The sequence below is a fragment of the Cynara cardunculus genome (assembly GCF_001531365.2).
Source record: "Cynara cardunculus var. scolymus isolate 2C chromosome LG 8, CcrdV1, whole genome shotgun sequence".
Lineage (NCBI taxonomy): Eukaryota > Viridiplantae > Streptophyta > Magnoliopsida > Asterales > Asteraceae > Cynara > Cynara cardunculus.
In genome coordinates this window covers 21,905,999-21,929,452 of record NC_037535.1, presented here as the reverse complement: position 1 = coordinate 21,929,452, position 23,454 = coordinate 21,905,999, and the positions used below count along the sequence as shown (strand labels likewise).

The following is a 23,454-nucleotide window of genomic DNA, read 5'->3' as shown; positions in this document are numbered from 1 at the left end:
AACATAACCATTGTTTAATTCTAACCTAAAAAGAGGTAATAATAAATATTACCCCTGATAAGATTTGGTAGAATAGATGCCAAAACATAAAAGAAAAGAAGTAGAACCCACAAAGCACTACGTCGAGTCACCTACTCTTTCTATCACGTCATGTATGCCACGTCACATATGAGTGGACCCGGCGGCTTTAGTCAATTGCAACTGCCTTTTCTGCAACTTTTCCATTTTCGTAACACGCCCATTGTGCTCTCTCTCTTTCTCTCTCTACTCTCCTCCTCTCGTCTCCGGAAGCCCTAAATCTTACTACACCAAATCCACAAGTGAATTTGATCACCGTGTTGGGGTTTTACATGTTGCAGATCAAGATGAAGGTAAACTAGGGCTCGAATTAAGCTCGAAGTTGGATGAAGAGATGTCTGTCGCAGAGCTAAAAGAGAGGCACATGGCTGCTACAGAAACCCTGAATTCTCTCAGGGAACGGTTAAAGGAAAAACGGCTTCAACTTCTCGACACAGACGGTATTTCGTATTGTTAGTTTGGATTTGGATTTGTGTTTCCAATGTACTTAGATCTCTTCCTTTTTGTGATTTTGAGCTTTACAGTGGCGGGTTATGCAAAAGCTCAAGGTAAGACTCCGGTTGAATTCGGCCCGACTGATCTGGTTTGTTGTCGGATTTTACAAGGACATACTGGGAAGGTAAGCTTCTAGGTTTATGTCAAGTAGTAATTCCGTATTGAACTTGATACAAATATGGTTAAGAGCACATTGTAGTTTGTTACAGTACTTACGTTGTTATTGGGTTATGAGATGATACTTCGGAAGATGGATGTGTAAGCGGAAGAACAAGCCCTAGCTTGCTTTTTCTTTGACGTGGTTAGAAATTCTGGATCATTAAATTGGATCTGTTGACTCCTTTTTGGCTACGATCAAATTGATCGGCGGAGGTAATGAAGATTAAAGGAGAATGCTGAATTGAAGACAGTTTTAATTGTGTAAATGTCTTCTTCTGTCTAATTGTTAGAATGCTTACTTACATCCGTAAGATCTCTTCAATGTTCATGGTTTATATTGTCAAGTTGATTTGGTAGTTCACTGTATGGTATTGTCATCCCCTTACTTGCACAGAGTTGGATGTTGGGGCTGATTACTGTTAGGTGACGCCTCTAGAGGTTTCTCTCGAGGTTGAAAGGATTACACTAGTTCACCACCAAGACCTTAACAATTCCGAGGATAAATTTTATGAATGTACATTCTATTTAAGACAGTAAGATTAAGTTGTGAGGTTTCTCATGAAAAGGATACCTAAGTTTATGAGTAAAAACAAGTTGGTAGTTAAAGTTCAACTCCCAAAATAACAATTCAACACCTTGATAGAAGAAGATCGAGTCTACGAATGAAAGAACAAGTTGCAAGGATAAGTAACAAGACAAACCAGACAGGAGTGGAGATGACACAATTCAAAATGAATCATCTTCAAATAGACAGTGCAAACTAAGTTGTAGATTGAGATTTCATTCACGCATATCATTTGAACCACGCCCCAATTTTCCTTGGCCATTTTCTACTATTTGGGGTCATACGTCATTGTGATCATGATCATCACTATTGTCATCTTCTCTGAATTGGGTTTCTATGGGTTACTTTAATTGTCATCAATGGGTTACTTTGGATTTGCTTAGTTACTGATGACTTCTCTGTGTTTGGTGGGGTTGGTTATCCCATGGATGGAAATTGCAAGTGTTCAACTATTTTTAGATGGTTGGAAATGGAAAATGAAACCAACATTTTCTCGTAGCACGAATATGTTAAATTTCGTGAAATTTTTTATGAAACATGGGTAAGTAAATAGGTTAACCATCAGATGTGTTTCCATTCGATTCAGAAATGAAAGAAAAATCCTCTAACTGAGGAACCAAAAATGCTCTTTGAAGTAACTAGATTCCTTAAAGAGTGGTCAATTTTTTTGGTTAACCGTGGGCGTCCAAGCCAGCTTGCATGCACCTCAGCTAATCCCATGGGCCGGGGAGAACAGGCAGGAATATCTCCAGTGGCCTTGGAGGGACTCGAACTGGTGACCTTAAGAGTGGTCAATTCCATTTTCAATTGGTATTACTTCATTCCATTCCCACCTCCATTGCTTGATACCAAAACACAGCATAAGATCGTATCCTATCCTGAAATTCTTCTCTATAACCCATTAAACCAACAGAAGTGGGGTTCTTCAAATGTAAATTTAATATACAAATTATCTTGTGATCTGTTGCTTTCCTTTCCATGCATGAGTCTGTAGCTATGTGATGGATAAAGAGTTATAGTTCAACTTTTTCTTGTTGTAGTAATTACGTTGGCATTGTGAAATATCATGTATGAGCACGGTCATTCATCAAAAACTAATAATCCTGTGACGAGTTGCTTTGTATTTCAATATTTTAACATTTTATATATCTGCCTTCTACATATACAAAAAATTTCCATTATATTTTTTGCTTTTTCTTAGGTCTTATGATATGATTATTGCTTATGCCTGAATGTGCAAATTTCAACATGAAAACTAAATTCAGGTGTATTCATTGGATTGGACTCCTGAAAAGAATCGTATAGTTAGTGCATCCCAAGATGGAAGGTTGATAGTTTGGAATGCTCTCACAAGTCAGAAAACCCATGCCATCAAACTCCCATGTGCCTGGGTTATGACATGTGCCTTTTCTCCAAGTGGACAGTCAGTTGCATGTGGTGGCCTTGATAGCGTATGTTCCATCTTCAATCTTAGCTCACCACTTGACAAGGATGGTAATATACCAGTATCAAGAATGCTTAGCGGACACAAGGGCTATGTCTCCTCTTGTCAGTATGTTCCCGATGATGATACTCGCTTAATAACCGGTTCTGGTGATCAGACATGTGTATTATGGGATATAACTACAGGATTGAGAACTAGCGTATTTGGAGGAGAGTTTCAATCAGGGCATACATCAGACGTTCTGAGGTATTTTGTTGATCCAAACTTATGCCTGAGCTTATTTCAGGAATTTGTGTTTTGCTACCAATGGCACCTGTAATCTTTTATCATTCCTGATTCATTATCCGGAGGGTTTTTGCATGTTGTTGCAATCCTCCCAAAACTTGAGAGTTTTTGACTTTTGCATCTGATACTGCACAGTCTTATCTTGGGTTTTGAGAGAGGGGCCTAGACAAGGTGTCGAATGTCAAACGTCAGTTGTGGCATCCATTTTGTGATCTGGCTTGGAACAGGAAGAATGGATTAATCCTAAAATAACCTGTGAAAGATTTAATTAGTAGTTTAATTGCTCTAAAAACTGACCGTGTTTCCGCTTGTGGATGCTATTGCCGTCATTTAGTTTTTATGAAGTAGTTAGCTTTTGCTGTTTATCTATGTGCTCTATGCATGTCTGTATTTCTTTCTGGATTAACTTATAAAAAGTGTGGAGATTTTTATTCCATATGCTGTTTGTTGTTTCAGTGTGTCGATCAATGGCTCCAACTCAAGAATGTTTATCTCTGGCTCTTGTGATGCAACTGCCCGTCTTTGGGACACACGTGTTGCAAGTCGAGCAGTAAGAACATTTCATGGTCATGAGGGGGATGTTAATTCTGTAAAGTTCTTCCCGGATGGAAATAGGTTTGGAACTGGATCAGATGATGGAACTTGCAGACTTTTTGACATTAGAACTGGGCACCAGCTCCAAGTGTACCCTCAGCAGCAGGGTGATAACAACGCCGCTAATGTGACTTCTATTGCGTTCTCCATATCTGGACGTCTTCTCTTCGCTAGCTACTCCAATGGTGATTGCTTTGTATGGGATACTCTATTGGCAAAGGTAAAATGTGATCATTGTAAATTAAGCCAGTATATACTGCTGTAGACCCTTGTGCACTAGATAGGAACTTTTCAAATTGTTCCGTAAATTGCCCCTGCATTAGATCTGGGTAAAAGGTTAAATTTGAGTAATATGAGCAGACCTTGCAATAGGCAATGGTAAGCTGGCTTGGCACAAAAAGATGGTTCCTGACTTACAACATGAATATTTGCACATAGAATACCTTCTAGTTTTGTGAAACTTTGTGCATCACGCTGCTTTTTATTGCTCATCGGGTTTTGTTATGTTCTTACTACAAGATAACCTTTTTGCCTATAATGTTTCATTGGGCCATCTTAGCTTACACTTCTGCAATTTCGTATCTAGAGTTATTAAAGAAGTTCTAAAGGACAACTTCTTGCTCTTGCTTACTAGATCTGGTTACCTATGTCTGTGCCATTGTAGGTTCCTTTTTACAACTTCGAGTGAAACTCGATAACAAAAAGGGTAAAATGTTAAGCATCCACTGGTTCATATCAATTTCATCCACTGTTTGGATCTGTGGGTCCCATCTTCATTTATCCTAGCACCGAAAAGTAAACATGACCCATAATCACCTCTAAATTTGTTTCTCACACCATATGGATGGACCCACAAATGAAGATATTAATTGCAAAAGAATGAATAGGGTCCAAGACTGTGTTCTTACTCTTCCATTTGAAGTTAAGAATATGTTCATCGGTGTCTGTTTAACATCAATCGGCTGAGTAATTCGATAACGTGGGTTTTTGAATGATAGGTGGTTTTAAATCTTGGATCTCTCCAGAACTCGCATGAGGCTCGTGTGAGCTGTCTGGGTTTGTCTGCTGATGGCAGTGCCTTGTGCACAGGAAGTTGGGATACCAGTCTCAAGGTTAGCCCTAATTCTACCATCTCATATATTTCTGATGCATATCTATCCATTGTTCTTACCCATGAAGAATGAACTTGAGACGTTTTCTGCTACTCCCACCTGCCTATGAAACTAGAATTTGTCTTTTTGACAAATTACCTATTTGTTCATTGGCATTGTTACTACCTTTTGATAGAATTCAATCTCTTTTATAGTTGTTAAAGGGTATTTTAGACTTTTGACCAATAATCAAAACACATCTGCAGAAATTAAATTTGGAAATTTAGAGATTGAAAACTTTATTGTATGCAGATTTGGGCTTTTGGAGGGCACAGGACAGTGATCTGAACAGCAGTGAGTGGTAAGTTGGTAACTAGTGAGTCTGATTTGCATCTTTGATAGCGAATGCCCGTGGATGAGGAAATTGTTAAAGCTGTTAGCCGTTTTACGTATTGTGGAATGAACATAAAGTAAATATTTTCATCAGATTTTGTTGGTAATCTCTATTTTCATCTGATCGGGGATCGTTCATATACCAATGGCACAAGTTTTTTGTTTGTTTTGGAATTAATCGAGTATTTGATTTAAGCATAATGCATAACATGACTGACTACATTCCAAAAAACAAAGGTGATAAATGCAATAAAAGACAATTAGGGTTCATCTGTTTTGGTAATTTGATTTCATGATCCAGGGAGTAATAGATGGCAGCTACCCAGAAAAGGTTCAGAAGATTTGTATCGGTTTTCAATTGGTGCCCTAATTGGGGTTTCATTTTAGTACTTTGATGTTTGATTTGGGCAAAAAAGTGGATTATCAGGAACCCTAGCCGGTCCTATACAGAACCCGCTTTCAAGGATATTAACGTGAAAGGACATTTTTTGGCTTAATCTGCGGCTAAGGCTGGTCTCACCGGTGGGATTGCATGAAAAGTAACGTACTTTTAACTTGATTCATATTTTGGGTAACGTACTTGCAAAACTTCCATTTTGGTACTTAAAGATATAAAGTGTTAAACATTCATGTATCTGGGTAACCGTTGAAGCATTAATCGATTTTCATGCTGATGTGGTATCCAACTCAGTATTATTTGCTGACATTGTTAGTGGCATGGGTTCTTTTTAAATCTAAAATTAGTCTTCAACTGGGTACTTAAATGTTTAAAAAATTTACATCTTAGATACCAAAATAAAAGTTTTGAAAGTACGTTAACCAAAGTAGGAATCAAGTTAAGTACGTTATTTTTTCATGCAATTTGCTCTTTACCATATACATATTTATATACACTTAAAAAATGAAATTTGTTAAGTTAAAATGTTTCATGAAGAAAGTTGTGGTAAGTATAAAATAAGATGCATTTGAATGTTTTTTACACTAATTAAGCAAAAATTATATTATTATGCTGAATAAGAATCAAAGTTATTTTGTCTTCAAACACTCTCATATTTAAAATTTTCATTTAAAAAAATAATATATGTTGCCTAAAGTGGATTAATAAAAACAGAAAAAGAGTACATGACATTTTTGGTCCAAAAGTGAAATAGATTGGCAATCATAGTGATTGAATACTGTAATTAGTTTAAAATAAGGGGTTGTTTATTTACCTCTTAATAGTTCCATTAAGAGGTAGCATTTGAATCGTTAAGAGATAAATCTTGTTTGACAAAAAAAGGTTGTCTCTTAATGGTTCCAAAACCATCTGAATGATTTTGTATCTTGGGTCTCTCTTAACCATTTATCGTCCTTTTTCATTGTAATCAATTATATTTCATTTTTACGAGCCTCATAATCATTCAACAACTGCCAAACAGCCTCTAAGACTAGAGTTGATAATTAGTGGTAACTACAGGAACCAAAAATGTAATTTACTTGATATAAATGTTGTATGAATGAATCCTCTTTTCCTTTTCATAAATGTTTTCCCTTGCTTTATACTCACTTCGTTTTAAAATAAATGTCTACATTACTATTTTAGTTTGTCCTAAAAACAAGTGTCTACTTTTAACATAATATCTACTTTAACCACAAGGCTGGTGCCTGATTGGTTTGAGCTTGGCTCCAAAGGTCAAAAATACCTGAAGGTCTCAGGTTCAAATCCAAGGAGGAACAAAAATCTCTTTGTGGCCACAGAGATTCAAATACGGTGACTCCTAACTATTTGCAAAGCAGGTGGTTGCCCTGGGATTAGTCGTTCGCATAACAGGTTGGATATCTAGGTTAATAAAAAAATATATACTTTTCATTTATCCCTAATTATGAGATGAGGCTAAATTTATTTTTCAATAATTAAGGCTAAACTTATCCTTTTATTAATTAAGAAAAAATATAACAATTTTTTTTATCAAAATTGTATGTCTTTTTTAGACAAATGATCGTCTGAGAAGAAGAGTCAATTTGAGAAACGTAAGAAAACATCTGGACCATTAATCACTTTTAATCTCAAACTCATCTGAATCGTGTTTGATACGAGAAATGATCCGGTGCATCTAATCTTACGTTTCTCAACTTAACTCTCCTTCTCGTCAGAATCCAATTAAAACAACCCACGGCAGTGAAATTCTTGTAAATTACTAAAAATGGAAAAAAATTAAAAAAAAAAATAAAAAAAAAAGGGAAGGATGCAAGTGGAGGAGTCCTCCCTGTAAAAACAAACAATGGCCACCGGCCGCCGTACAATATAAAAACCCGATATCAAATCATCATCTCCTTCTCTTCATTCCAATCCAATGCCTACTCCCTCCGTATCATCTTCCTCTTCCTTGCTCCTCGTCGCCGCCGGAACCCTAGCTTTCGGTTCCCTCGTCTTCGTTTGCCGGAGATTCCTCCCTCCACCTTCCTCCGATGCATCTGATAATCCTAACCGCCTTCACCGCGAATACCGCACCAATCTCCCTCAACGTAGATTCAACCTCCGAAGGCTAGATCTCAGCTTCAGAGTCGGCCGGAACCGCCGGATCGTGGTGCTCATTCAGGCAGCAACCTTCTTTGTGTATAACGACGGAAGTAGGACGCAATTGTGGTTTTCGATCAGAATAGGAGGTAGCTCCGTGGAGAAAGAGGTCAACGCTTTGATGATTTTGCTTCTGTTCCGGTGGTTGATGACGCCGGTTTTTGTAGAGATGATGGAAGAGGTAGATTACGCTTCGATTATGTACCTTTGCAGCCTGCGGTTGCCGTTGATCGCCTGGGCGATCGCTTAGGGTTAGGGTTCGTAATTGCAACCAACATGTTCCACTTCCAATTTGTGCATCACAATCCATCAATGGAAATATTAGCAACAAATTGTGCAGAGAGAGGAATATGATCATCTTTTATTCCAACAAATTCTTCACCTAATTGGGGATTTACCGTACTATTCTTGCAGCTTCCATGATCCTCCACGCCATAATTTGCTGCATTTAGAAAATCCCCAAATCACATCACATTTGAAAGATCAATCGATTCTCGAAGAATTGCAAAAATGAGAAACGAAACCTTATCTCCGATTAGCACAAACTTCACATTCCAGGATTTTGGAGATCTGAGACTCTTTAAATCTCTGGTAAAATGTATGCTAAAAACCTTCCGGAAAAAAATAAGAATTCTTTAAGGGGGTGTTGGTTTTGTTTATAAAAATAACTTAATGACTTATATTCTGGTGTGATACTGGTAATAAGCATTTTTTAGTGTTTGGATAAACAACTTATACCGGTGTCAAACCGGTAATAAGGAGTTTTTGAAGAAGTTAAAACTTTCTGACTTATAATAAGTTGATAACTAATTTTGTAGAAAAACATAAGTTGTTTCAAATAAGTTGTTTTAAATAAGCAATCCCAAACACCCCTAAATTTGGAAGAATAGATGTTATTTAGGGATTAACACGGGAGTTGTTTCAAATACAAACAATGTATTTCTTATAAGCCATAGAAAACAATCGAGATGTTTATGGTTAGTTCATTAATTTACTATCGAGATATCTATGAACAATTATCATGATTTATTAATTATTATTGAGACATATATGAAAGAGGATGAGGTTCATCTGATCATGACTTTAGATTAGGAAAACAAAATAAAATCAGATATTTATTAGACTGTATATTGGTTTGTTAGAATTGCATGGTTTATAAATGAAACGTCCTTTACAAGTAGTTTTACCACTGATAAAATATGTGTTACATTTTTCTATAAATTATCTGAAAGTTTATTGAAATGATAAATTTATAAAATATTTTAATATTATAAATAATATTGGAAAAAATTTATTAGTGTAGTCATTCGAGATGTTTGTATTTCAATAAATTCTTCAATTCATGTAAAAAAGATGCTTTATATGAATCCTATGGTAATAAAATAATACTTTTTTATGTATTATTTTACATAACCACATGGGATTAGGATGTATAATAAATTAATAATACATTCTAACCACTTTCAAACTTTTCCTTTCACAAAACGGTCGATAAATTGTAAATCAACGTTGTAAGATATTTTTTTATGCGGGTACCACAAATTACGGCATGTCTTTACGGTGTTGTAAGATGTGACTTTGACTTGCTTTTTGTGCATCAACGCATGTTCTTGTGATGTCTCAATTTATTTTTACTGTGGGCCCACTCTTACATTAGAAACCGCGAGGAAAATTGCTTTGCGGCACCTGACTATTTCGCGGAAAAAACTTGGTGGCTAAAAAATAAAACTTTTTTCCCGATTGGTTTTTATGATAATAACCCTTGATTTTATTTTTTTTCCATCCAAAATCAACTAATTTTCATGAAGTATAACTTTTGTTATTTTTACAATAAAACGTTCTGTTAGCAATTAAAAACCCAAGTCCATGGATAAAAACTTCAAATGAATATGGTTTAATTTGCAAAGTGGTTAATGAAGTTTGTAATATATTTCAAACGAAGTCGATGGTTATAACAAAATGTATTGTAGAACTTTTTTCCTCTTTTAACAATCCATCAATAACTTCAGTTATGGTTCATACACTTGATTCTCGAGAAGAGATGGGAAACATGCTCGATATCATTTGATTTATATGGCAGACATATAATCAATAATTCTCCAGTGTTTTCTTATTAGAAAGAAGCATAGATTGGGCAGGTCCCGAAAGATATGAAAGATTTTGACTTTCATTAAATACAAATTTCCACATAATTCAATATGTTCTATGAGATAAAGGGAGGGGTTTAAACCCTCGATAAGCAAAAAACTTAGGTTTTTCACAACAAGCTCTCCCTATACAGTAATGATATTTGATTATGAAGGTTGGTTGCACAGCAGACAATGTTAGTCCCTTTTTGCTAGAGGGGTCTAAGCATATTTACTGACACATAAAACATTTTGTTGCAAATGAGCAATATACTGAGGAATTATCCATACGTAAAATCATAATTATTAATATGAGCTTTTTATGATAAAACTCTTGCAAAGTATAAATTTTATATGGTACAAATATAAGGGATCATATGACAAGTGTTGGGTTCCGAAGAGAATAAAAGTTGTGGTAAGAAAGGATCTCCATCTTTTATCAATCTTAATTGAAGAGTTCCACTAGATCAACATTAATGAAAAGCACTTGATCAAATTCCTTCTAAAATGCAATTCATGGGTTGGTTCGAAATTAAAAGTGATGTGTTAGTCTTCTTACACTTCTCATCTTAACTCCTATTCTCACACGACCCTTCGTCTACATGAAAATACGGACAAATAACTTGTCTCTGTCCATTTTAAAAACATTTCTATTTATGTTTGTCACAAAATAAGTGTCTCATTTCAACAACGAATAACTATATTTCCAATGCTACCTTTAATTAATACACAAATATTCAATAGTGATAAGGATAAATACATTAACTAATTAAGATTAAAATTGTCATTTGATTAACAAAAAGTGTAATAATTATAATTCATGTCTAAGGGGCCGTTTACCTAAATGTTTACCCGGTTAAGTGCTTACCGATATGATTCAACATTATAATTTATTCTGATACGTAAGATTTTAGTACATCAAAACATATCGAACGCAACAAGTTACTGGGTAAGAGTCGTCATCCTTACTTACCGGGTAAGACTCTCTATCCTTTTTATTGCTCTTACCCGGTAAGATTCTTGGCCCTTCTCATGTTCATCAGATAAGGAAATTTATCCGGTAAGCACTTACCAAATAAGTGTCTAGTAAACGACTCATACAACTATACGTCAATTCTACCAACTATTGTGGACACTTAATTTGGAACAGATAGAGTAATATTTATGGAAAAATAGCATCTGCTAAACCAAATCAAACATAAAATTGTATCAAAATAGTAACAAAGTGAAGTGTTAAAGCAAATACATACCTCTTTTCTTCCTTGTTTAAACACCAAATATCATAACATCCAAATCCAACCACATATATGTCTTAAAAGAAGAAAGAAACTACTACCTTAAAAAAACATGTCTTATTGACTCGCTAAGGTACAAAAAACAACGTTATTGTTTATATTCCCTCCCCTCAAGTCATTTCATATATATATATAGATAGATATATCACGAAAATGGCATAAATTTCAATTAAAAAGGAGGGACTAGTTGGCTACTAGTTCATGAATTGCATCACTTACAGCTTCATCCTCGGATCGAACCGCAAGCTTCATTGCCACCTCTTTCCCACTGTCCACTCCAAACGATAAGCGTACAAGTACCTTCACGTTCCCTATGTATACACCCGATAACAAGCATGTGTGCGATCGTGAGTTGGCCGCAACCACTTCTGTCCCCTGAAACCACATGATGTAACAATTAGGGGTTGTCATTTTTTTACCAAACCAGACCAACATGTGTACCAACCGTACCAATTTAATAGGTACCAGTTGGAGTCGGTTGGTAAGTACCGTTACTAAGCATGAAAACCTTTAAACATGATGTGTGTTACATATACACTTAAAAAAAATTATCTCAAAATTTAAACGAAATTGCAAGTTTTCATATATGTAACTTTTAGTTGGTACAAAACTAGTACCAACCAAAAAACATGGTACCAAGTACGGTTGGTTGGTACAAAGTACGGTTGGTTGGTACATGGTATAGGATTTTGCGTACCAGTTGGTTGGTAGACAGTATTGGAGAAAAAAAAACTTGTTACCTACCAAGTCTACCCCTAATAAGAATAAACATTATTTAGGGGCCATTTACCAAATGCTTACCGGGTAAGCACTTACTCGCTAGAGTCACCACCCACATTTACTTTATTAGGTAACATTTTTGGTTATTAAAATGGATTTTTGGCAAGCATGTCTTACCCGGTAAGTGCTTACCATTGGGTAAGTTCTTGGTCCTCGTCATGCACCCGATAAGGTACGTGACTCTTGGTAAGTGCTTAACAAGTAAGAGTTTGGTAAACGGGCCCTACTCTCTTTCAAGATATATATAAGCAGTTACTTGTATTACCATTTTTATTTAAAAAACAGCAGCAATAACTTACCTCACAAGGTTGCATGCCAAGAAGGTTGATAACAGCAGTAACGGCTTCTTTCAAACTTTCCCTTGGACCGAGCCCATACTCATCAACACGCTCGAAATCCGGGCCCAAGCTTTCCCATGCATTACGGAAATTGGAAACTCCAACTTTAAGCATGTAGTCAGCTGCAACCACCTCGAATTCCTCCAGCTGGTATTCGTCTTCCACCCCATCTTCCTCAGCCTCACCACTAGACGGATCAACCTGCAATTTTTTATTTTTATTTATCAAAAAACCGTCATCACTTACCAAAAAGCCAACCTTCCTATAGGTCGAGGGTTCCAACCTCACCAAAGCTAGGGAGTGTGTGAGTTTCATTTGTCGTGTATAAATATTACACACTTCAAAAAGAAAATAGCTCATCACTTAATGGAATTTGAATGTTAATTAAAAGGTTCAGTTGGGAAACTAGTAGTACCTCTTTAACAATGAACCTTAACACGTTGGAAAATTTGCCAACAGCCGGAACCCCTTCTGGTTTTTCAAAAGCAACAAATGTTTGTCCTGGTGTGTCATATGGCAACGATTTTAATGCCTTGGTTGCGATTTCTTCAAATTCTTCTGCTTCTGAAGCATCCACAACGATCGTCACCTAAAATTTAAGAAAAAGAAATTCGTTTTTGTTAGATTTTACTCAAAAAGCAGTAAGAAGTTCAAGTGCTTACATTTTCCAATAACTGCTCCGGAATGGTATTGGTACAGTTGTACTGGAACACAACATGCTTATCGAATATGTGTTTCACAACATTAACTGAATATTCTGTTTCAGCTTCGGTCAGCTCGACTGGTGCAGACGACTGTTCACAAATCAAACATTCACAAGAATAAGTTGAAGAAAGGCATGGAATGGAACCATGAATATTGAAGGATTATGATGCCATTAATGAACCTTGAAAAGCTGCCCAAAAGTAGAAAACTCGGGAATTGATACTAGTAGCTTCTCATAAGCATCGACTGTGGAAGTGGGGCCAGCTGGAGGAGCACCGAGACCGGTGGGCTTTTTAGCCGCAGCCTTTTTCTCTGCAAATGGCTGAGACTTGACCTCCCTTGGTACAGAACTGACATCGAAGGGTTCTTCAGATGGCTCCTGCATTGCCAACAAACAATTATACAAATGATATTTATAGCAGATAAAATCTGTCATAACAGAGTTGGAAATTCTGTGTGGGCACTTACATAGTTCTTCAAACTAGTCTCCAGGTTGACCAGTGGAAGATCAAATGACCCGAATAGAAATTCCTTTACATCCTTATCAGTTTCCACAACAGAACCATCGCCTCCAATAGTATTCAAATATAATGTAGCCCTGTCACGAACCTGTACAAAACGGCGAAAAAAGTGCTTGTCAGCATGAAACATGAACGTTCTCCAAAAGTTCTTGAAAAAAGGTTTTAGTCAGAGTATGTATCGAGGCTGGTTGCAGACAAACAATAGGCCTTTGGCCTGGCGATTTCATAGTCCTAGAAACATGTTACTCCATCCGAAAATATATGCACAGTTTCCTTTTGGGTCATCAGCAACATTTCTTTTTTGTCAAGTTTTCTATCCAAATTTACTTTTTTAGTATCCGCTGCAAGATATTGGTAACATTGATTTTGGTCCACAAACTTATTTCATTTTGCCCTTGTTGGGTGAGGTAGGCGGGTGAAAGAATTCTGGAAGGTTTTAGGCTTTTAATTTGACATGGGAAGTTTACTAATTTAGCAATTTTATGTCATCTCCCTGATTTTTGTTCCACCTATTTTGGTGGACAGAAAAAATACATCATTGTCCCACTCAAGTCTTGTCTTGTTCCAGTCTAAAGTTGCACCAAACATGGGCCAACAAGATTTCGCATTATCCTGTCCCATTCTGTCAGGTGTACCAAACAATAGTCCACACTTTATATGTGCCAAGTCAAATGTTACATATGTTTTGGTACAGAGGAGTACTAGGCATACGCAGAAAAACATACTGCTTAGGAATACAACTAACCTCATCATCATTATCATACAGACAGCGCCTCAACAAAACAAATATCCGAGGCTGCAATACAAAGAATTTAACTCAGCACTAGTAGCAGCCAATCCAGCTCAACTTGATATTAATAATAAAAAGTTCTGTTAAAAACATATATAAGTATTAATTTTAAAAAATGAAAGTCAACTTACCTTCAACGAATCGACCATAGCACCAAACTTTGCCAAAGTGCTCACTGCACTGGCTCGAACAGTTGCATTCTCAAGTATGACGCGGTTATATATATACCTAATGAATTTGCTGGGATCTGATGTCTTTGGTCCCTCGATGCCTAGAAAATGGAGAATCTAACCACATATTCAAATTAAACACATTTAGTAAAATGGAAGATGGAAATACAAAAATGCTAAAAATCAGAGAATATCCACAAACAAAAGAACACGCTCACCTGTGTTGAAAGATATGTGAACTCACAGTCCTCAATGAATTCACATAGATGAAGCAGGCCACTCTCTTTTGCATCTGGGATATCTCTTATAATAGTTACAATTGAGTCAACAATTGCTTTCTTGTACTCAAATCCACCTTCCTCTCTCAGTATATTGCTTAAGAAATTCATCCTAAGAAAAAGGAAATGGACAATTGAGATACATTATGTGAGGAACAGTTTCCTGCGACTTTCTACCCCCTGAATTTCTAAAGGAATGAAGTTCAACACACTCACAATGTTCTGAACTTAAGGGGGAACTTCAAACACAATGATCTAATGGCATCAACCACAACAATTTTGAACTCATCAGCAATGTCAGACATGAAGTTGGTAATTTGTTTCATCAAGCGATCAACACCTGATTCATTGCCTGTTTTCAGCAGTGTGGTAATGGCAAGGGTAGCAATGCTTCTATTTTGGTCTGAAATCAAGCTCTCCATATCTATGTTACAGCTAGTGACAGCCATTGGATGAGTCATTGCCACCTGCACAAGATGTCAGCTATTATTGATCCAAAAGACACCATGTGCACTATAGGAGATAAAAAGTAAAGAGAACAACATAACATGAATTGACCAACCAAAAGAGAACATGTAATTGATGGATAAAAGTACTGATGGATATTCCACATATGAACCCACAAAGATTCCCGTATTATCGGCTCTTGATTTGTATTTAATGAAGTAGTTGTTTCCAAAGGAAACTGTGAATAGCTACAGAGACAATCACATACTCTCCTCAACAGTGTTATTCAACATATCAAATTCCTGGTTTCAATCGGGAAAACCAAATTAAGGGAGTTTCATTGTTGAAGAATTACCCATCTAGTTTAAACCTATGCCAGCCAATTGTAAGATTAAGTATTAACAATGTTCCAGTGCCAGCATAGGAAACTTTAACTTTCTTCTCTGATCAAAACCAAAAAGCATGTAAGTTTACAACATTCCCGGACATTTTGACATTTGCTTGATTTTAGAGAGGTAGAACAAGAGTATTTCAATTCCAAGTACAATAGTTACATTAGTAAATGCAGCCTCACTATATGCTGTAAATGAATTTATATTATTTGAGCTTATGAAAATATATATTTACTTCATAACAAGAAGGAATGATGAAAATCTACTGCTCAAAAGTCAAATACATCCCCCCTTTTTCCAAACCTTATATGGGGCCAAGCATTTTTCACTAAATTTTTGGTTGAGATTGAATGAGGACATGTTCAATGAAACAAGTCATTGATCAAATGATTTGATTTCATGATTCCCCCTGATGAACAGTCTTGTATATAGACAATTGTCCCTATGTTCCACAAAAGCAAATGTCAAAATCCTATATTTTGGTGAGAAGATGATCTGTTATTTAGAACTCGCATATTTGAATAATTGTAGCCTCCTATCCAACTTCGTGAATCATCACCAGTCAAAAAGAGTCACTATTTCTGTTATTCTGTTGATAGTGTTTTTAGGAGCAAAAAGCCAAAAGCATCAATACCAAAATCTAGAATAAAAGAGATGGAGAAGGACCAATAATATTTAGTTTTCATGCTCATGGCACTTTCGGCCAGTAAAGGGGAAAATACAATGTGAAACTAAGAACAGTTGATTATCTTTACAGGTTGAGAACAGTGACCTTGTTTAATGTGCGGACAGCAGCAAACCGGAGTACTGGCTTAGACGAACTTAAGAAGAGCTGTAGAACAGTAATTGCAGGGGTCAACTCTCGGCTAGTAACACCACTCAACTCTGTTATTGCCCTGGCTGCTTCTAAAATGACCATCTCTGATTTGTGGCGGAGACAACCTTCCAAATAGTCATAAAATGGACGGTCCCCAGCTTGGCTGTTCATGCTTGACTCCCTAATAACCTGAAGAAAATTAAATTGTTTGTCAGTGATTCAGATCTTGCCCAACAAGCCTACATTCAAAAGAAGGAAGTACCTGATTTTCATTAAAAAGCAGATTCACAAAGTATAAAGTACCTGACTGGTGTAACGGATTAGCAGGCATTGGGCCAAAGGTGAACGAACAGTACCCTTTGTCAAGCTGGTAACTAATTTGCTGACAGCTAACCGATCATTTTGTCTTATCTGCAAATAGATCAGTTTGTCTAAACGATGGTATGTAATAGCAAGATTTCTCACATCCATTTATATACTCAAATTCAACCCAAAAGATGACTAAGGATAAGAAGAATATTCCATGAAGAAGATTAAACTGTATACTTAGGCAAGGTCCATTTGTAATAGACCACGTGAGAAATATATCACAGGAACACCCAAATCAGATGGTCAATGAATAATTCAGCACCTTTAAAAGCTTGTGAAACATAAAGATTACAAATGCAACAATCAACTAGCTGACATGAGAGTTGCTTTGACCACGCATATGGCAGAATGTCGGACAAAAAGGCTGTCCTATACAGCCTCTTTAAATCCACCCCATGTAATGTAACAAGCACGAGTTCAGTTGTCAAGATCCCACAGCAGTCATCAAAAGATTTAAAAACAGGAGGCCATATCCCCCTCGTTCACTGTTGAAATTTAGATAGCATGCAGTGTAGTAATTTGCTATTTAGGGATTGGCATGAGTACATGAAAATGGCAGTTGTGGAGGAATAACTATGATATTTCTTTGTTTGACGAGCATCAAGGAAAAATTTTCATACCTGGTGGAGCAAAGCAAGTGCATGAAACTGTACGAGTGCGGCCCTTGATTGAACAGCTTCTTGTACCTCGTTGCTCCATCTTTTCACAATCTCTGGGTTTGTCTAAGATACAAGGATAAACTAAGTGGACATAAAGAAGAGAACAATAAGACAAGCTATTGCAATTTCTCAATAACCAAGTTGTACCTGGAGCAAATGGTAACCACTGACTAGGGCTGCACTGGCTACTACAGGGTTTTTGTCAACAATAGCTTGTTTCAAGTATCTTTCAATTTGAGTAAGAAGTGTCCCGTCAGTAATGCGACAGAGAACACGAATGGCATTTGCTCGGTACACGTCAGTCTTGCTATTCATGTCTTTCATAAGGGAACTTGTGACGATAATAACCTTCCATGCACAAGGAAACATTCCATGTCACTTAAACATAATAGCAGCAAACATAATAGCAGCAAAAGCCAAAAGTCCATAAACACTTAAAGGAATGGAAATAATCTGAAAGACCTCATCTGCACAGGGAGAGAGCTCCTTTATGATCAAATAAACCATTCTTCTTAATCCAATATCTCTAGACTGGAAAAGTTTTGTTACTGAAAAGAAAACTTCTGTGGCTTCAACCTACAAATGAAGAGCAGCAATAAAGTATTAAAATATCAAGATGATGCCAAACAAGATTAAAAAATCACAATCTGTAAAAATCTCATGCAGAACATAGAGAAAATAACAAGCATGTCAACAACAAACACATACTATGGATCAATTATAGCCTATAGGCATGTTTACAGACAAAAATACAGCTACGAAAATTTATTTGGCAACTCCACCAAAATATGATAAGCTGGGAGAGCAATAGAACCAGCCGTAGGACTATGAAATACGAATCGACAAATAGGGATATACCTACAGATTTGGGTCTTAGATAACAGAGCATGGAGAAATGCATTTCAAACAGCCAAGTGGATCTAGTTCCTCTCGCCCACCAAGAAGGAAAAAAAAAAAAAGAGGAAATTATCTCTCCTCAATCTTCATCGGTAACCTGCCCCAAAGTGTTTGGTATAGAGACTTCCCTATTCCCACATTTGTAATTCTATCTAAATATGAGTTCTGAACCAAAGCGCCAGGTTGCAATAATATTAATTTAGTTCAGATCACACTGAAATAGTACTGGAAATGTTGCTGTTGAAGTTCATCTTGCAAGCAACAAATACACAACCCATATAATATGACTTATTGCAGAGGTTGAACACTTCTATATGCCACACTTGACAACACACACACACATATACATGAATGTCAAAAGCAGATATATAGATGTTTGCCTGTATGCTTTAAGTGGAAGGTTACTAATGATGATTTAAAATTTACAAACTAGATACAAGCCCAGAACCAGTTTTCCTCCCTTACAGGACATGGTCTAAAATATAAAGTTGTCTATATAATTGTATGGAAGTCGAGTGTCCTCTCTTTACACAGCCTATGCAACAAGATCTGACCTTCGTGAAGCTATCACCTTGATTCAGAAGGTAAAGCAGCTTTGTAATAACCTGGCAACAGAAAAAGGAAGATAGTCTGTTAGATCATATGCATGTAAGAGAATCAATCATATAATCATGCAGCACAAATCAGGTGTTAAAATAAAATAAAGCACCTGAGAACACCTCCTTGAATCTAACTGAGGATCATTAAAGACCCTAGCTTCCTGAAGAACTGCTCCCTTCTCAATTCCTGAAAAGGGTGAGTACTCTGCTGCACATGACAAATAGACCTCATTTAATTACAACAAATATACACTAGAGTCCAGTAAATATACAGTAACAAAAATACATGGATCCAGTATATAAGTTTGCCAATGCCACAGAAGATGCAAGAGGCCAAGACCTGTTCATTCATTGACAACTAAATGTGCAGTACTCAGAAGCTGAAATCAGTTACAGTTAGATATGCTCCTCCAATTTTATCAGATTTAGTTGGGTAATTGAAAAGATAAAATAAGGAAGTGCGCATTTGTACTTTTAGGAGTTGAAATTGCTATAGAATATTTCATAAATTGCAGTAAATCACAATAACCTACATGTTATATAATAGTTCCATCAAAGCCCTGTAAACCAAACAGTCAACCAAACAGAATCCTACCTATTTCACAAACACCCACACCATCATCAACTATCAGACCAACTGAAGTAATGGTTTTTATTAGCTTACAGGTCAGATTAACCAAACAACTGTTTAAACAAAAAATAGATCTAATAATAATCTGAAATACTATGAATCGCATGATAACACTAGAGATGGTACTAAGCTGCTTAGGCTCGATGTAATTCTAAACATGTCTCTCTACAGTGGCACAGTACGTGAAGAAAGACATTTGATCACTACAAGGACAGTACATGCCTTGGAATTAATACTTCATTTTTTATTTTGGTTTCAATGTGGAGAGCCAATGGAACTGCAAAAGAACTTGTAGGTTAATGTGATATACAACGATTTATGAAATTCCACAACAATAATGCCCCTAAAAAGTACAAACCCATGCATCCTTATCCGTTTTCCCAACTAACAAACTAAATTTGATGATCTCAAGTTACAGAAATAAAAAGATCAATATCATTTACAGGTTACAACGGATCTAAAGTATATAAATTTTTCTCAACGGCACCAAAGATACAAAGCTTACTCCTACATCAATAAAAAAACTGTGCACTACTCAAAAGCTGAAAACATTTATAAGATTGAAATGCTCCTCCATTTAATCAGATGTGAGTTGGTAATTGAGAAAATGGAATAAGGATGTGTCGGTTTGAACTCTTTAGACGCTATCATCTCTATACAAACTTTCATAAATTGTTGAAAATGGGAATACCCTACAGATCCTATTGTAGTTCCCATCAACCTCCCGTAAATACACAGTCAAGCCCTGATTTCCAAACACCATTACTACCAGAAATAATCAGATCGACTGATATAATAATTTCAAGAGCTTACAAATCAGCTTAACTAAAATTATATTCACCACCTATTGAACCACAATGTAGATCTAGAATGAAAACGGAGATCATCTAAACCATAAAATAACACCGAAGAACAGCAGTAACAGGCCAAGCCTCCGTAAGCACATAATCAAGCCAATCTGATTCCGCAACATCGTTACCATCAGCAACAATCAGATCGACTAACATGGCAATTTCGAGGGCTTACACATGAGCCAAGTAAAATCATTTCCACGACCTATTTAACCACAATGTAGATCTAAAACGAAATCGGAGATCAACTAGATCATACAATAGCACCAAAGAATGGCAGTAACAGGCCAAATAGACAGAAATGAAAGCAAATTTTCTGATAGTACAAACAAATGAGGTAGATGATCAAAGTCTTACCTTCCTCATCACGATCATCGTCTTTCTTCACGTACAGGGCCATTAGTGAGAAAAAATACGAATTTCACACCCAAAGTCCAATCGAGTTCAACGATGAATCAGATCTTGGTCTTCTGTGGGAGTGAAATTGTGTGCCCAACCGAAAGTTTACGAGCAGATCTTCTCTGTCCCCTCTCTCCCTCTATCCTTGCGAGTGAAATTTTTGTTCAAGGGTTGCAATTAAGTAGCTGTATTAATTGATTTTTCTTTTTTCTTTTTTTTCGTTTTATTGTTTTATTTTATTTACAAAAATTAAGGTAAGTTTCTTACCATTTTAATTGACATGTAGCTAGGCTTTAAACGAACCGAACGTTCAGCGAATCGTTTATAAATTGTTCGGCAGGACGTTCGTTTATGTTCGTTTTTTTCATAAATGAACGAGCATGAACAACTTTTTTTGTTCGTTTAGTTAAACGAACGTATGAAAAAAAGTCTCGTTCGTTCATTTATATTCGTGAACGTTTGTTCATTTACCGTTCATTTATGTACGTTTATGTATTAAATTTAATATACAATCTTTTATTTATTTACTTTGAATTCAACTTATATTTATTTATGTTCGTTTAGCCCGTTCGTTCGTTTACGTTCGTTTAACATGTTAACAAACGAACACGAACACACCTGATTTCTAAACAAACAAACACGGACGCAAAGATTTTCTTTCGTTTACCGTTCGTGTTTGTTCGGTTAAGTTAAACGAACGAACATGAACAAACATTCGTTCGTGTTCGTTCGGTTCGTTTACAGCCTAATATAGCTTATTTGGTCAATTATACATGACTATTTGATAGGTACCTTATTAATATAGAAAGTAACTTATTCACTAAGCCCTTAAATGGAGTTTTATATAAAATGTCAAGTTTTTTTCCCAAACACGTTCATTCCAATTAAAAAACATGCGTCTTTTCATTTATGGAAAAAAAAATCAATTTATACAGACATATTAATTTACACAGACAATTTTATCTGTATGAAATTTAATAGAAAACCAAGTAAGCAGCTTTACACTGCTTAATAGTATACCATTTTTAGTTAAATAAAAATAATGGAATATCGTTCTTACAGTTTATTTATTATATTTTTTGTATTATGGTTTCAGCTGTCTTTGTATTCAATTGTTAAAATAAGTTGTCATTTTTTGTCTATCAAGTGAATATTTATGTATGCATTGAGGAATTAAAATATCATGTTTCTTATTTATTCCATCAATTACGTGAAAAACACATCATTATTCTACTTAATTAATGTTTTTATGTTTTATTGATAATGATGTGTCTTTACGTAATTGGGGACATAGATTATATGTGGGGTCTGGGAATAAAAGATTTCTACTCTCCAATCGTAACGTTTCATGTTTATTTTTTTGTTTGGGCTCCAAATTTTCTTATGAATGAAGATGTTAAGAAAAAAAATATGATTACAGGGTAAATAGTAATTGTTTAAGGATCATGTAAGTTCACTGTTCGAATTGATATTTTGACCTTATGTCTGGGTATCGTGAAATTCAATTTTGGATGATCCTTAAGAATTAGGACTTAGTCAAATTCCTAAGTCTGGATCCACATTTTAGATCTTTGAATCCACTATCCATATTCATACTTTGTGAAGTTTTCAAAAATTCGACTCTTCATAAATTCCAAAACCTCGGGGCATTGCCCATGGACCCGTCAATGAGACCATGGCGTTGCCTCTTGACCCCTTGCTTTATAGCGATCAAAGGTGATAGGGGAAACATTTATGAGTGTGCAACCACATCCCCTAATTCACTTACGCTTGTCTCGTCATCTTAATCCATCTCAAGTAAATTATAATTACACCAGATGATTGATAACAATAAAATCACCAACAAAAAGAACCCAACATCCATGCTTAAATTATAATAGCAGTACGTTGGCCTTAACCATTTTGTAAGTTACTTCATTATGAAACCCTTTTTAAACAGTTTTATGAATTAGTTCATGAATATATATATATATATATATGCGTGTGTGTGTATGTAAGCTAATTCGTAATTTCTTTATATATATATATATATATATATGCATGTGTGTGTATGTAAGCTAATTCGTAATTTCTTCATTTTTTCTACCTATCTTCATAATTTATTTGTAAATTGTTTCAGAACCATCAAAATCAAATGGTCAGATTCACACTTAAAGTTGGAGACGTGGCAGCGGAAAAGTTGGAGGTGGTACAAATGCTAAGATCTAAGATCTTTAGAAGAAAAGGTACATAAAGACCGATCGAAATGATTAAGAGCATCTCTAACAATTATGCTATATTTTTCCTATAATATGGTAACGAAAGTCAAAATTTCAAAAAAATTACATTCAACTCCAACAACTATTTTATTTTGGAGAATATAACATTAATTATATTATTAAAATATTCATACATTCAGTAAAATATTATTCATGTCTCCTAAGCATTTAAATTCTACGCATTTTGCTAGCAGAAAAGATTAAAATATTATTTATCTATTTTAAATATTGGGTTTTAGATATTTCTCCAAATTTGAAGATTTTCGGCTTCTCTTTTTCTCTATTTTAAAGTGATTTGGAGGTTAAACGTTAATCAAAAAGTTGTTGCAAAATTACCAAAATAACCTAATTATAAAAAAAAAATACATGTTATGATATAGGGGCATAAAAGTCTTTAACATAATTAATAATTTTAAAAATTCAATAAAAAAAAGAAAATTTATAGCTAAGAATCATACTCTAAAAAGGCGT

General features: G+C 35.6%; 2 protein-coding genes across 4 annotated transcripts; one reads left to right on the top strand and one right to left on the bottom strand.

The window, feature by feature from the left end:
• The first annotated feature begins 240 nt into the window (after nt 1-240).
• On the top strand, nt 241-5,250 carry LOC112516637 (guanine nucleotide-binding protein subunit beta-2). The gene is made up of 6 exons (XM_025123800.1): nt 241-518; nt 603-697; nt 2,563-2,987; nt 3,483-3,840; nt 4,619-4,732; nt 5,024-5,250. The coding sequence occupies exons 1-6, from the start codon at nt 413-415 to the stop codon at nt 5,057-5,059; spliced, it is 1,134 nt and encodes a 377-aa protein (XP_024979568.1). The 5' UTR covers nt 241-412; the 3' UTR covers nt 5,060-5,250.
• Nucleotides 5,251-11,020: 5,770 nt separating this feature from the next.
• LOC112516962 (coatomer subunit gamma-2-like) lies at nt 11,021-20,843 on the bottom strand. 3 transcript variants are annotated; one of them, XM_025124232.1, is made up of 18 exons: nt 20,684-20,843; nt 18,955-19,052; nt 18,800-18,850; nt 17,811-17,924; nt 17,496-17,696; nt 17,310-17,411; nt 16,624-16,731; nt 16,276-16,509; nt 14,881-15,131; nt 14,605-14,776; nt 14,348-14,503; nt 14,172-14,222; nt 13,374-13,514; nt 13,087-13,284; nt 12,863-12,994; nt 12,616-12,789; nt 12,162-12,401; nt 11,021-11,457 (listed from the first exon to the last, which is right to left on the bottom strand). In XM_025124232.1, exons 1-18 carry the CDS (start codon nt 20,724-20,726, stop codon nt 11,266-11,268), a joined length of 2,658 nt encoding a protein of 885 aa, XP_024980000.1. In that variant the 5' UTR covers nt 20,727-20,843; the 3' UTR covers nt 11,021-11,265. The 3 variants fall into 3 exon arrangements, with proteins under 3 accessions (XP_024980000.1, XP_024980001.1, XP_024980002.1); XM_025124233.1 differs by having other exon boundaries at nt 18,955-19,049; XM_025124234.1 differs by lacking the exon at nt 20,684-20,843 and having other exon boundaries at nt 18,817-18,850; nt 18,955-18,976.
• Nucleotides 20,844-23,454: the final 2,611 nt, after the last annotated feature.

Bases quoted from the DNA above. Each gene is read 5' to 3' on its own strand.
- LOC112516637 (XM_025123800.1), top strand. From the start codon at position 413: ATGTCTGTCGCAGAGCTAAAAGAGAGGCACATGGCTGCTACAGAAACC. The intron at 698-2,562 runs GTAAGCTTCTAG...AACTAAATTCAG, and splicing joins TACAAGGACATACTGGGAAG to GTGTATTCATTGGATTGGAC. The intron at 3,841-4,618 runs GTAAAATGTGAT...TTTGAATGATAG, and splicing joins GGGATACTCTATTGGCAAAG to GTGGTTTTAAATCTTGGATC.
- LOC112516962 (XM_025124232.1), bottom strand. From the start codon at position 20,726: ATGGCCCTGTACGTGAAGAAAGACGATGATCGTGATGAGGAAG. The intron at 19,053-20,683 runs GTAAGACTTTGA...TGTCATGTGCAG, and splicing joins CGATGATCGTGATGAGGAAG to CAGAGTACTCACCCTTTTCA. The intron at 12,402-12,615 runs GTACTACTAGTT...AAAAAATTGCAG, and splicing joins TAAGGTTCATTGTTAAAGAG to GTTGATCCGTCTAGTGGTGA.